A 13,640-nucleotide genomic window follows, 5' to 3' on the forward strand; every position below is an offset into this window, starting at 1 on the left:
TTGCATGACGGGAAATGTAGTTTCCGTTTGTTTTGTAGTGCGTTAGGGTTACACGCATTCTGACGCTTGTTTGGTCTGAGCCGCGCTGGCCGGATGTATATCTGGATGTGCTCCCATTTGGGTTGGGCCGGGCGTACAGCTATAGTTAGCGCAGTACTTCTATGTTTATTTGCTTATTGAATTGGACCTCTGTATAGGAAAGAAAACACGGATTTTACTCTTTTAATTAATACAGCTATGTTTAAAGGAGACATATTGGATAAATGGGAAAACCCTAATTTTGTAGGCAGTTATGAATAATATATGGCTGGTTTCCCTTTGGGCTAAACATTAATCCTATCTGTAACAATGGCCCCTTTATTGGAGCTCCCTATAGATCCTATCATTTGGCTGTCTGTGTTTCAAATGGAGAGTGGGTGTGTCCTAACAGTCCCTGCCGGAAGCACGGTAGGAGGGGGAGAGCCAATCACAGCCTTGCACTCACACAAGCAAAGCCAGGCTTCAGTTCCCTATCAGGTCAGCCTAGCTGCTGATTGGTTCCTATCCTACAGTGCAGGGTACTGAGGGCCGCCGGCTCCCCAGCTCATCCAGAGAATTCAGCCAACAGGAAGTGGAACAGATGGGCGGGGCTAGTGGGGTTTTGTGCAAATTTCTCAATAAATCAGTCCAAAACACAACTTTTTTAGCACAATCCTTCTATATCTAGGGGAGTAAATTCCCTGGTACATTGTTAATTTTTATAGGATATGTCTCCTTTAATGGAGAATTAAATGGATTTTTTTTTTATTGTAAGGTTGTCATGTGGTTGGTAATTTACCAGCGTGGTGGTGGTTAAAATGATATTTGATCTCAATGTTATTAATAGGGAAAGAAGATTAAAATATAGGAAGGCCGGGGTTTTTCTCAGAAAAGGTGGCAACCCTATGCAGAGGCCTCCCCCCTTACTCACTGTTCCTGTTATGCTTGCGCTTGTCACACATCTCAAATCTACCTTTTACGGAAGGCCAGTATGAATAATATATGTGCCTGATGTCACTCTGGCCTAAAAACTGATCATGGCACTTTTATTCCCCACTCTCTGTTTCCTCTGTATGGTTTAAAAGAGTAGTATTGTGTCTGCGATAGCCCAAAATAGGAGGTGGGTAGCCAATCAAGCTCTGCATTCATACAAGCAAATACAGTATGTAGTTTTATGTCCGGTCCACCTAAATACAATCCCTAAAAACTATTTGCCCCCTTCCTGATTTCTTATTCTTTTGCATGTTTGTCACACAAAATGTTTCTGCTCATCAAAAACCGTTAACTATTAGTCAAAGATAACATAATTGAACACAAAATGCAGTTTTTAAATGAAGGTTTACGTTATTAAGGGAGAAAAAAAACTCCAAATCTACATGGCCCTGTGTGAAAAAGTGATTGCCCCCCTTGTTAAAAAATAACTTAACTGTGGTTTATCAATTTCAATTTTCAATTTCAATATCAATTTCTGTAGTCACCCCCAGGCCTGATTACTGCCACACCTGTTTCAATCAAGAAATCACTTAAATAGGAGCTACCTGACACAGAGAAGTAGACCAAAAGCACCTCAAAAGCTAGACTTCATGCCAAGATCCAAAGAAATTCAGGAACAAATGAGAACAAAAGTAATTGAGATCTATCAGTCTGGTAAAGGTTATAAAGCCATTTCTAAAGCTTTGGGACTCCAGCGAACCACAGTGAGAGCCATTATCCACAAATGGCAAAAACATGGAACAGTGGTGAACCTTCCCAGGAGTGGCCGGCCGACCAAAATTACCCCAAGAGCGCAGAGACAACTCATCCGAGAGGCCACAAAAGACCCCAGGACAACATCTAAAGAACTGCAGGCCTCACTTGCCTCAATTAAGGTCAGTGTTCACGACTCCACCATAAGAAAGAGACTGGGCAAAAACGGCCTGCATGGCAGATTTCCAAGGCGCAAACCACTTTTAAGCAAAAAGAACATTAAGGCCCGTCTCAATTTTGCTAAAAAACATCTCAATGATTGCCAAGACTTTTGGGAAAATACCTTGTGGACCGACGAGACAAAAGTTGAACTTTTTGGAAGGTGCGTGTCCCGTTACATCTGGCGTAAAAGTAACACAGCATTTCAGAAAAAGAACATCATACCAACAGTAAAATATGGTGGTGGTAGTGTGATGGTCTGGGGTTGTTTTGCTGCTTCAGGACCTGGAAGGCTTGCTGTGATAGATGGAACCATGAATTCTACTGTCTACCAAAAAATCCTGAAGGAGAATGTCCGGCCATCTGTTCGTCAACTCAAGCTGAAGCGATCTTGGGTGCTGCAACAGGACAATGACCCAAAACACACCAGCAAATCCACCTCTGAATGGCTGAAGAAAAACAAAATGAAGACTTTGGAGTGGCCTAGTCAAAGTCCTGACCTGAATCCTATTGAGATGTTGTGGCATGACCTTAAAAAGGCGGTTCATGCTAGAAAACCCTCAAATAAAGCTGAATTACAACAATTCTGCAAAGATGAGTGGGCCAAAATTCCTCCAGAGCGCTGTAAAAGACTCGTTGCAAGTTATCGCAAACGCTTGATTGCAGTTATTGCTGCTAAGGGTGGCCCAACCAGTTATTAGGTTCAGGGGGCAATTACTTTTTCACACAGGGCCATGTAGGTTTGGATTTTTTTTCTCCCTAAATAATAAAAACCCTCATTTAAAAACTGCATTTTGTGTTTACTTGTGTTATCTTTGACTAATAGTTAAATGTGTTTCATGATCAGAAACATTTTGTGTGAAAAACATGCAAAAGAATAAGAAATCAGGAAGGGGGCAAATAGTTTTTCACACCACTGTATCTGCATACACAAAAGCCATGAATATCCTGTAAACCATATGTTTATAAATGTTGCTTAGTGATACAATCAGTTAGTATCAGTGCTTACTGATATATTTGCTGTCACATGACTCACCAAAGCTTGTGCATTTTAATAAATAATGTACCCCATGATGTAAAATTGAAGTCACCTCAGAGTTCCATGGCCCGTATAGCCTCCACTTAGCCTTCGCCTCATGCTTTTATATTCTCATGGAACTCTTCATTGACTTATAATATCCTTATATTTTACAATAAGGGGTATATGATTCACTATATACTAACCATTATATGTTAATACCGGTCACTAATAAGTACTGCAAATTTTTTCAGGAAGTGCACTACATTATTCTCATTTCCTCAGTAGCCAATCATTTTGTAATGCCTTATAAAGTATCAAGAAATGTAAGAATGTATTCAAGTTATAATAACATGTTGCTATGAAATGATTTTTTTCAGTATCACTAATAAGTGCTGCTTTGTTTATATCTGTAAAAAGAACCCATCATGCCCCCCAGCCGTGCAAGACTCCAAGTCATAAGACTTGCCAGTTTTTTTTTACTGCTTTTTTTTTCTTTACTATAATATACCAAGCCACAGCAGGAGAAGCCTGGCTAGACAGCATGTTCTATGGGTCAGCAAAAAGCCACCTACAGAGAAATGTATCTATGTTCTGTGGGGAGCATGGGGAAATGTAAGAGCTGGATTATATACATGTTCTGATAAAATAAACGGATTTAAGAAAACATGAGAAATTATGAGCTTGCATTTTTTTATTTGACCACAGGAGGTCAGCAAACCAGTGACTGAAATCTCAGCAGGACTAAAAAAGAATCCAGAAGAACAACTTGAACATTTGAAAATTAAACTTCCCAACTGCTCTGAATATATAACTGATATTTTAATATATAGAAATAAGATTCTATTATTAAATAAGGTACTTTAACCTGGCAACCTAAAATTGCTCTTTTCCCCTCATCTGGAGGACTGGGTACAGTATTACATATTTAGCAGCAATGTATTGCCAGTAACTTTGTAATCCCTCATTGTTCAGCCTCCTGCCTGCCACTAATATGCCCTAATTCTGCCCCCTCTCTCCCTCCATCCTACCTCCTAGCTGATGCTACCTTTGCTTTGCCCTATGGTGTAGCAGCTCCACCTTATTTATGTCATAGGCCTGCCCCTTTTTGGTCCCACCTCCATTTCATTGGTTGGTAAGGGGCCAATGAAATGGTGGCAACCCTACCTGTATTAGAGTTACCCAAACTGTTGGTTCTACCAGTGCACTGCAGGCAGCCGGACAAGCCCCTTTTACCATTTCTAAGGTTAAAGGGGCTTGTACTGGACATACCTTTTTGCCAAAAATGTTTTCTTGAGCTAAACAGGGCAAACTGGGAAATTGAAGCTGCTTCGATGGGTGCCCCCTTGACCTGCCCAATGCCAAATAGATAAGCATGGAGCAGGTGAGGTTTAGAATGGCCCTTGCTAATTGTCTACATCACAAGCACTGTTGTTAGACTGAAAATTGCATCCTTTGATTCCATGCACTACTGACAAGTTCCTAATAAAGAGAATTTTCTGAAGAGCATTTGCATCTAAGGTTTTGGGCTGATATAAGCACTTTTGCATTTTACATTAATTATTTTTGCTAGATTTCAAGACATAAGCAAATTTTACACTGCTCATGTAATGAAATTGAAACAACAGCACCACCTGCTGGTCAGTTTTGCCAACTACTCTGTTACATAAGAAATGTTCAGAAGAGTAGGGAACTCTTGTGATATGGCTTTGCTTAGGAAAGATCATAGAAAACCCATCTGATGTTTCTCTGGTCATTCGTAAGCACAGCAATATCAGAAGAGTTTCCTCTTTATTTTGGGGGTTTACATTGACTTTTAAGTTTTCCTGGAGGGTTTAGGAATTGGGGTGTAGATGTATCCCTAATGGTTTAAGAGGTATGGTTTGGGTTTGTCCTGAAAAATTTTAGGCCTCATGATTTAGGGTTTTTCTAAACGATTCTAAAGGCTGAAGCTGGCCCTTAGAAGGGTTAGTGTCTACAGATTTTCAAAAAGTTTTTTTAAGCGTTTTTATTTTTTTAAGGCTTTTAGTGTTGCTGTCTAGGAGTTTCCATAAATATTTTAAAGGGGTTGTTCACCTTATGATTAGCCTTAAGTATGATGTAGATTCTATTATTCTTAGACAGTTTGCAACTGGTCTTCATTAGCTTTTTTTCAGCAGCTCTCCAGTTTGGAGTTTCATCAGTTCAGGTCAATAGGATCCAATTTACCCTAGCAACCAGGCAATAGTTTAAATGAGAGCCAGGAAGATGAGTAGTAGAGGGCCTGAATAGAAAGATAAATAAGAAGTGGCAATAATAATAAGATTGTAGTCTCATCAGAGAAATAATTTTTGGTTGCTGGGGTCAGTGACCCCCATTTGAAAACTGGAAAGAAGCAGAGAAGAAAGCCATTAATTGTAAACTATAAAAAGAAACGTTACCTTAGAGGTAAACAACCCTTTTAAGGTAGCTGCTAAGGTTTTCTGAAGGGTTAGCTTTATTGTTTTGTTTTCCCTGGAAGTAGTGTCCTGGGGTTTCTACCCAAGTCCTGTTTCCATTTTATGGGCCAATAATATGCAATTTCACATATTTGGGGGCATGTACAATACTGCAATATTTCACATACTATTGCTGTGATTAAAAAGATGGCACAAAAGAAGCTATTACTCAAAAGTCTGAAGTTTGCCAAAAAGCATCAGAATGACCCTTTTATGGGGAAAGGCTTGGTGATTGCCTGGACTGGCAATCTGTTTATTCTGACAAATGCCAGGGGGGCTGCTGCAAGATGCCATAGGCAGTCACTATTTATTGGGCTGTTTGGTCCTTTGTGTCCTTGAAATGCCAAGGTCTTTTAAATCTCAGTCCAGGCCTGCTACAAATGCACAGTTTAAAGCAGTAAGTGTTGCCCAAACCTAATGATACCCACAACTAAAAAAAGAATATGCCTAGAGTGATGTAAACTGCTGTAAGTACCTTGCTGGGCATCTTGGTATAACAGAAGGATGAATGGACGGTGCAAGGTACTGGAAACCATTGCCTATTTTTCATGTAGTACAGCAAATTAGGCAGTAATGGGGATTGGGGATGGGGTGTTTTGGGATGGGGGGCCTCTGCAGGGGTTCTATCATGAAAAGATGCCTTATTTTGTCCTTTAATATTTCAGTGGTATGATGATTATTAACACAAGGCTTAAAGAACAAAAAAAGAATGACCTACAACTTCTCAGTCAAAGCCTTGATCTCATTACAACTGAGAATATGTTATGATATGGTGCATGGGGAGGGGTAAGGAATGCATTTGCTATAACAATTTCATTTCAGATTTAACTATTTATTCTCTGTGCTAAAACGGTTCCAAAACAGAAAATATTTGTCCATCTTCCCACATGCACTTTGCATGGGTGAGCAAGGATCTTGACAAGTGATAGTGCTCAGTGCTGTAAGGGGGCCATATTTACTATATATGCACTTGTGGGCCTGTGCCTAGGGTGGTAGCTTTAGGTTGGGGGGTGGTCCTTGGGTGCTTATACGTTAAAATAACATATCTGGAAAAAAACCTTTTCTGCTGCTGCGGGATACTTGCAGATTAATCCTGGCAGCAGAGTGGGCCATAGGGGGTACATTAAAAAAAAAAAAAAAAAATATATATATATATATATTATATTTCAGTTTTGGGAACAGATGTCACTAACATCATTAGGAAAAAGTGACCTTTTAACTCCAGATTAAGAAAAAAAAGAACCAAATGGTTTTATGACTCTAATGACACTGATGCTGGCTCCTATAAAAAAAAAAGGTGCATGTCTGTGCCTGGGTGGGTAAATATACAATGCCCAGCTGAGGTTATTCTTGTAGATGGGAAATAAACAGAGGCGTGCATGCTGATTTCCCATCAGTGCCGAGACAGCCATCGACCAATCAGTAAAGTGCTTATTTACAGACTCCCAGGCTCCTGTACTGGTCCTGCTGCAATTTCCACCTTAAGAGAGAACAGACCCCCTTAAGGGCTGCTCAGACGTAGTGAATGATTAAGCAGCGTTAGCAGAGGCTGCAGCACTGACTCCGGGAAAGCTCTGCTGGTCACATCACTGCAGAACCATCCTGAGCAGCAGCAGCAGCAGCAGCGCGTCCTCCATCTCTAGCGAGGCACAGGGGGCTCAGCACAGGGGGCTCAGCACTATCAGTAAGGCAGGCTGCATGCAGAGGAGCCCATTGTACCGGCTGGACACCCTAGCCAGCCTCTTGCATCTGCACCTTGGGAATAGTCAGAGCCTCGCCTGATCTCCATCAGTGACCGGCCGAGCATTGCCAGCAGCATCACCCACAGCTCTAACACATTCCCTGCCGCACAGCTTCCCTGCCCCCCCATCATGGCTGATAACAGCATTAACACTGAGTGCAGCATCAAGGTCCTGTGCAGGTTTCGGCCCCTGAACCAGTCGGAGGTGCAGAGAGGAGACAAATTCCTGCCCATATTCCAAGGCGGGGACACTGTCATCGTTGGGGTAAGTGTTTGTGCCTGTGTATTACTGAGCCCAGCCTCATACTGATTGGCTGATTGCACGCAAGCATCGGATCGTCTCTATTCTACATCGGGGGGCCACACGAACCCCGCTATGGGGGATGGACATGTCTGCACCCTACACCCCCATCTGTGTATTCTATAAGGCACAATGTTCGGGGCATTCCTGCTCCATTCAGCCGCTTGTACAGTGGAACCCACGGCCCCTCCCTGGAGCAGGTTGCTGGGTGTCCATTGTGGGTAGGGTGTGGCAAGGCATCCTGGCTTTACGGCTGTGTTCCTAGTACAGTTGGGGCTGGCTCCGCACAATCTTATCCCCCCCTCCCTTTAGGGGGGCTGCATTGCGCTATTGCTATGCCTCATCTCATTGGTCCCTTGTAAACCATCTGCTTGCTCCCCATTATAAATAAACATGGTTCTACTTATTTGCCTTCTTAGATTTTAAAGACCCCTATTTATGTATAATAAGCAGTGTGCGATGGACTGATCCTTTGTATTGTGTTGTGCTATAACATCTAATTGTTTATTGCATTTAAGAAGTCACCACTCCCCTCAATGGCAGTGCCAAAGTTTCACCTTACTGATTGGATTATATTGCACATATTTATCATTCAGTATGTCTCTTGCCTCTCACTTCTGTCCTTCTATCTGTTCCTCTATCTATCATCTATCATCTATCATCTATCTATCTATCTATCTATCTATCATCTATCTATCTATCTATCTATCTATCATCCATCCATCTATCAATCTATCATCTGTTATCTATCCTTCTGTGTATCTATCTGCCTGTCTATCTACCTATTATCTATCTATCTATCTATCTATCTATCATCTATCGACCTATCTATATATTTATCCCTCTGTGTATCTATCTGTCTGCCTATCTATCTATCTATCTATCTATCTATCTATCTATCTATCTATCTATCATCTATCTATCAATCTATTTATCTATCTATCATCAATCATCTATCTATCCCTCTGTGTATCTGTCTGCCTATCTATCTATCTATCTATCTATCTATCCATTATCTATCTATCTATCTATCTATCTATCTATCTATCTATCTATCATCTATCGACCTATCTATATATTTATCCCTCTGTGTATCTATCTGTCTGCCTATCTATCTATCTATCTATCTATCTATCTATCTATCATCTATCTATCATCTATCTATCTATCTATCTATCTATCTATCATCATCATCTATCTATCATCTATCTATCTATCTATCTATCTATCTATCTATCTATCATCTATCATCCATCTATCAATCTATCATCTGTTATCTATCCTTCTGTGTATCTATCTGCCTGTCTATCTACCTATTATCTATCTATCTATCTATCTATCTATCTATCTATCTATCTATCTATCTATATAACTAGTATCTATCTATCTATCATCTATCCTTCATCCATCCATCATATCTGTTCCATATATCTGTTCTGTTTATCTCCCTCTCTGTCTCGTCATCTTTCTATCTCTGCTTTCTTTTTTAACTCTTAACATCTTCCTATTCTCAAAATATTGTTAAAAGTATTTCATTTATAGTTCTTATTATATCTTAGCTCTGTCGTCTGATGTTTGTTTGTAGTTTTCTTCTTACTTGCTACAGCTTTCTGTCAGTGTGCTTGGAATCCATATTGACATTCGTGACCTCATATAATGTATGTGATGTTGTCATCACTGCTGGTTCCTTGTTGTCTGCACCTTCAATCTGCCTGCACCATCCTATACACTAAATAGCAAAAATGTGTTTTGCAGTGGTATCAGTTTAGTAAAGCCAAATATATATATAGTAATGTTAAGGTTCAGTGGTTTGGTCTAATTATTTGGTGACACAAACAATTTATGGATTTGTCAATACCCTGCCCCTGATGATCTCATTTATTAGATAAGAAAAGGTGACGTGGCCTTTCCAAGGTCACAAGAACAAGCCATTTGGATATCAGAAAAATCCATTTTTAGAACAGCCCTCAGTTTGCTTTCTCCTGTTTTAAAACACAAACATATATCATGTCTATGCAGCATGAATCAAAATATTGTATATTTTACACTGTTCACATTAACCTTATCCTGTGTTATCGCATGTGACTGTAGTACAGTGTCAGGAAAGAGAAGTAAATAGGGGCTGGAGACATTATACAGAATCCAATGAAAGTAGCCATACTTAGTACTTATTTGGGCATCACAGAACCATGTATGTATATACTGGATATGGCATTACTGTCTGTGCCAGCATGGAGCAGTATGTTTCCTGTGTGTTGGACAGGGCTCTCTTCACATCTTGTATGAATTATTGGTTGTTTGTATGTAATTCTGTATGGTCAATGTGTACACCCATTTATTGTACAGCACTGTGGAATATGTTGGCCCTTTATAAATACATGTTAATAATAATGAGGAGTAATGTAAGGCTCACAAGTAAATGCTTCTCCCCAGAAAGGGTTCATATAATCCCCACCATATTGCAGAGAGTACTATAGAGAAGGGACCAGGGAGCCACCAGGTGTTTACAGTTACCAAGGACATGTAAGGGTGCCCATGCAGTCATTACCACATCTCTCCTTGAAACTGAGGCCAGCTAGTTCCCTACTTAAAAAAGCACTATATGCCCCATAGCTGTATTGGGGAAGCTGCTACATGCCCAAGAATCCTACTGATACTGGAAGGCTGTTGATGAGTGCTGGGAATTTTAGTCCAGTCTGATATAGGGTTTATTACAAAACTTTTCAGCTTTGCTTGATTTTTGGCAGAAACTTAGAGCCAGCAAGCACCATTTCCCTTTGCCTGCAAATAAGTCACTGGCAATAAAGCTACTAAGATATTTTATCAGATATTCTACTTCTGGTTGCAGGCCGTTGACGGGATACTCATCAAAATATATCATTTTTGTTTGAGCCAGCGTTAAATTGAATAGTGATGACAAAAGGAATTTATTTAATTTTAAGCAATATATAAACTGCATAAGGAAGGTGTTAAACTGCTTCTTTGCATTTATAGCAGGGGTCAGATTTATGTTGAAGAATCATCTTGACAACTCAAAGATTGGTTTAGAACCACTTATATATTTTCTTTGTTCTAATTTTCATGTTTAGTTGTAGGAAAAAAAATCATGGAAATCAAAATTTAACTGCTGAGGACCCATTTTTAGGTTCTGATGCAAAGGCTATACAGATGGGAACTTCCACATTACTTTTTTAGTTTTAGTTTTGGTATTGCCGTCATTCTTTATGACTTAGAATGATTACAAGTTTACATGGGCGCACAAGTCAAGTCAGGTATTAGGGCAGAACTGGTGTTAATCTTGGGCACTGAGAATCAGTGAATCTTTATTAGATCTAAAAATATACTTACTAAACAATAACAAGTGATAGAATATTTGATTATTCTTGTTAGGGTTGTTCAGCCTGTGGCCCCAGGTGTTGTTAGGGTTGTTTAATATAAGGCCCCCATATAAGTGCAGGCTGACAATCCACCCATAAGCTTGAAAAATCTGCTAATTGTGCCTGCACTCAGAAGCATTGGACCTGCCTGGGTGCAGCAACATGTAGCGGATATCTGCCAACAAATGCACAGTCTTGCGATAGCTATATCAGTAGCAGGAGGCAGGTGGGCTGTAGTGATTGGCCCTTGCAAGCTAAATAAAAAACATATGAAAATAAAATCTTTGTAAAATGTATCCTAGACTCTATTGCATATACATTTATTTGCAAATATTTAAGAAAGTGCCTGACCAGACTTCTAATTCTAAAATCATATATGATTACCCCAGACTTAATTCACTATTAAAGGAGAACTAAACCCTAAAAATGAATACGGCTAAAACATTATTGCAGAAACCTAAAGTTTTAGCATCTCAATAGCAGCAAAGATCCAAACTTGTCACAGGAGCTCCCCATCTTGGAAAGTGTCAGTGACACTGCTCATGCTCAGTGGGCTCTGAGCAGCTGTTGAGAATCTAAGCTTAGGGGTTGTCGCAAATCATCAAGCAGAAAATGAGGCTGGCCTGTAATATATGTTGATGCTTCAGGGCTGTCATTACATCTGTATTATTTCCTAATCAGCCTTATATTGTGACATTTATATTCTGAAATATATTTGAGTGGGTCCCTAAGCTCAGTAAGTGACAGCAGCACAGAGCATGTGCAGTAAATTGGCAAAAAAGAAGATGTGGGGCTACTGGGGCATCTTTGGAGGCACAGATATTTCCTGCTAAAGGGCTGGGGTTGCCTTGGGCTGGTACAGAAGCCCGAACCATAATGCACAACATTTCTGCCCTACTTCTTTAGTTAGGCTTTAGTTCTCCTTTAAAAATGATCCATCAGTCAAGATATTAAAAGCATTGTATACAGCAGTTAGTCATTAAGCTGATCATGTGGCAGATACTATTCGGGAACCCTGGGTACTGTTGTTGCCAATTGCTAATTTGTGGCACTGGTAGAAGTTAGTTGTTCTGCTACCAGGGGGACCGATAGGTCAGAGTTTACTGTATGTGACAGGGCCGAAACTAGGGGTAGGCAGAAGAGGCAGCTGCCTAGGGCGCAACGACTGAGGGGCGCCAGGCAGGAGCCTACCCCTAGTGCTACTTTGTCATTGCCTCCGCCGCTTGTCATTAGCGGCGGAGGCAATGACCGATCTAATCGCTCCGGGGGCAGGAAGGTGGGCGGAGTTGGCCTACCGGGTTGCCTAGGGCGCCCGGTCGGCTTGGCCCGCCCCTGGTATGTGATATATATGGGTATTTTTGTCACCTTTTAATCTGTTGCAAAGTGCAATGAAAACATTTCTGATAATTGAATTGCTGGAAGAAATCCTGTATCAGTCCTTTGTAATAGCATTTTGTGTTAGACTAAACAAACAAACTGTATCATGTATTTATTATAGTGTCTGCTAGTGTTACCCCCTGTTATGGCTAGTCTAGCATTGTGTTTGGTGCCTAAACAAGAAATTCCATTTACAGTGGTTGGAAGTAGAGTTAACAGTGATTTATTAGACACTGAACCTTCCACAACTACATTAATGTTGAATTTAATTAGCAATGTTGCAGGAGTTGCATATAAGATAAATATGAAACAAAACACAAATGACCATTTAATGAACAGACTAGATTGACCAACATATTATTTATGTGGAAATTAGTCTCCAATATTATGTTACTTACAGTAGAAACCCTAGGCAGATCACCACAGGGCCAATCAGATGATACAACAAAGGTTTGGGTTATGAACCATATTTGAAAAAAAGAGAAATTCATATCACAATTTGGTACCAAATTTTCCCATACATTTCAGTTGAATATTTGTGAGATAAACCATGAAGTAAATATATCTTGTGAATCAGAATATAACCCAAAGGACCCAAAGAGAGGAGTGAGTGACAGGCCAAAAAAACAGCCTTGTCACCAACAAATTTGTGGCACTTCTGCCCTAATCCTGCACACACGCCTTTTTCACAATAAAGCTAGTGAGGGTTGTATACAGTGTATACAGCCTGTCTGTTTGCCCATAATATTCCATGCCATGGGCCAACAGCTATTGTACATTTTGGGTACAGATTATTGCATGTATGTAATATAAAGTTGATGGGGCATGTTGGAGACCATAGGCCATAGAAATCTATTGGAGGCTACATTTGGCTGGCAGAACTGCAGTTGTACAACCCTGTGCTAAAAATGCAGGTGAAAAAAGAAAATAATCTGAATGGAACATCCAAACAGAATCAAATCAGTCTTATTATAAGTAATTAAAAATTGAAAATTAATTTTTATTGTCTTATTATATTTCCTTCTCAATGCAATGCTGGTGTAGGGGTGGAGTTGAGCAGAGCTAAACCTCAAAAACTTCTGAACACATTTTTTATTTTTTCATCGAAGACTATATTAATTCTCTTTGGCAATCATGTACTGAAAGGCAGAGGAACCAAGTTTCATGTAGCTTCAGGTTATCACAGTTTGTTCCATTAGGATGTATTTGTCATAGCTGTTGAGGTTCCTGTGCAGAGCAGTTGTACACTGTGCTCTTGCCTTGGGCTGGTATTGCTGTTGATGGGGCATTTTGCACAAAGTGGCACATAGCCTAGCAGTCCTCCTTTTCTTTCTTAGACAAGTGGTACATACAAGGCTCTCACCTCTAGCAACAAATGATTGTTCCGCTTATGTCCCAGCCCTAATATAGCAGGCACAAGGTACTC

At 40.1% G+C, this 13,640-nt stretch overlaps 1 protein-coding gene across 4 annotated transcripts in view; it reads left to right on the forward strand.

The window, feature by feature from the left end:
- Positions 1 to 6,885: 6,885 nt before the first annotated feature.
- The window catches only part of kif5a (kinesin family member 5A), a 74,802-nt gene continuing 68,047 nt past the window's right edge, over positions 6,886 to 13,640 (forward strand). For 3 of the 4 annotated variants that reach the window (XM_031895597.1, XM_031895598.1, XM_012956286.3), the window contains exon 1: positions 6,886 to 7,424. In XM_031895597.1, the coding sequence (XP_031751457.1) occupies positions 7,290 to 7,424 (135 nt within the window). In that variant the 5' untranslated portion in view covers positions 6,886 to 7,289. 4 annotated transcript variants of the gene reach the window in all.

Source organism: Xenopus tropicalis, chromosome 2, assembly GCF_000004195.4.
Source record: "Xenopus tropicalis strain Nigerian chromosome 2, UCB_Xtro_10.0, whole genome shotgun sequence".
Lineage (NCBI taxonomy): Eukaryota > Metazoa > Chordata > Amphibia > Anura > Pipidae > Xenopus > Xenopus tropicalis.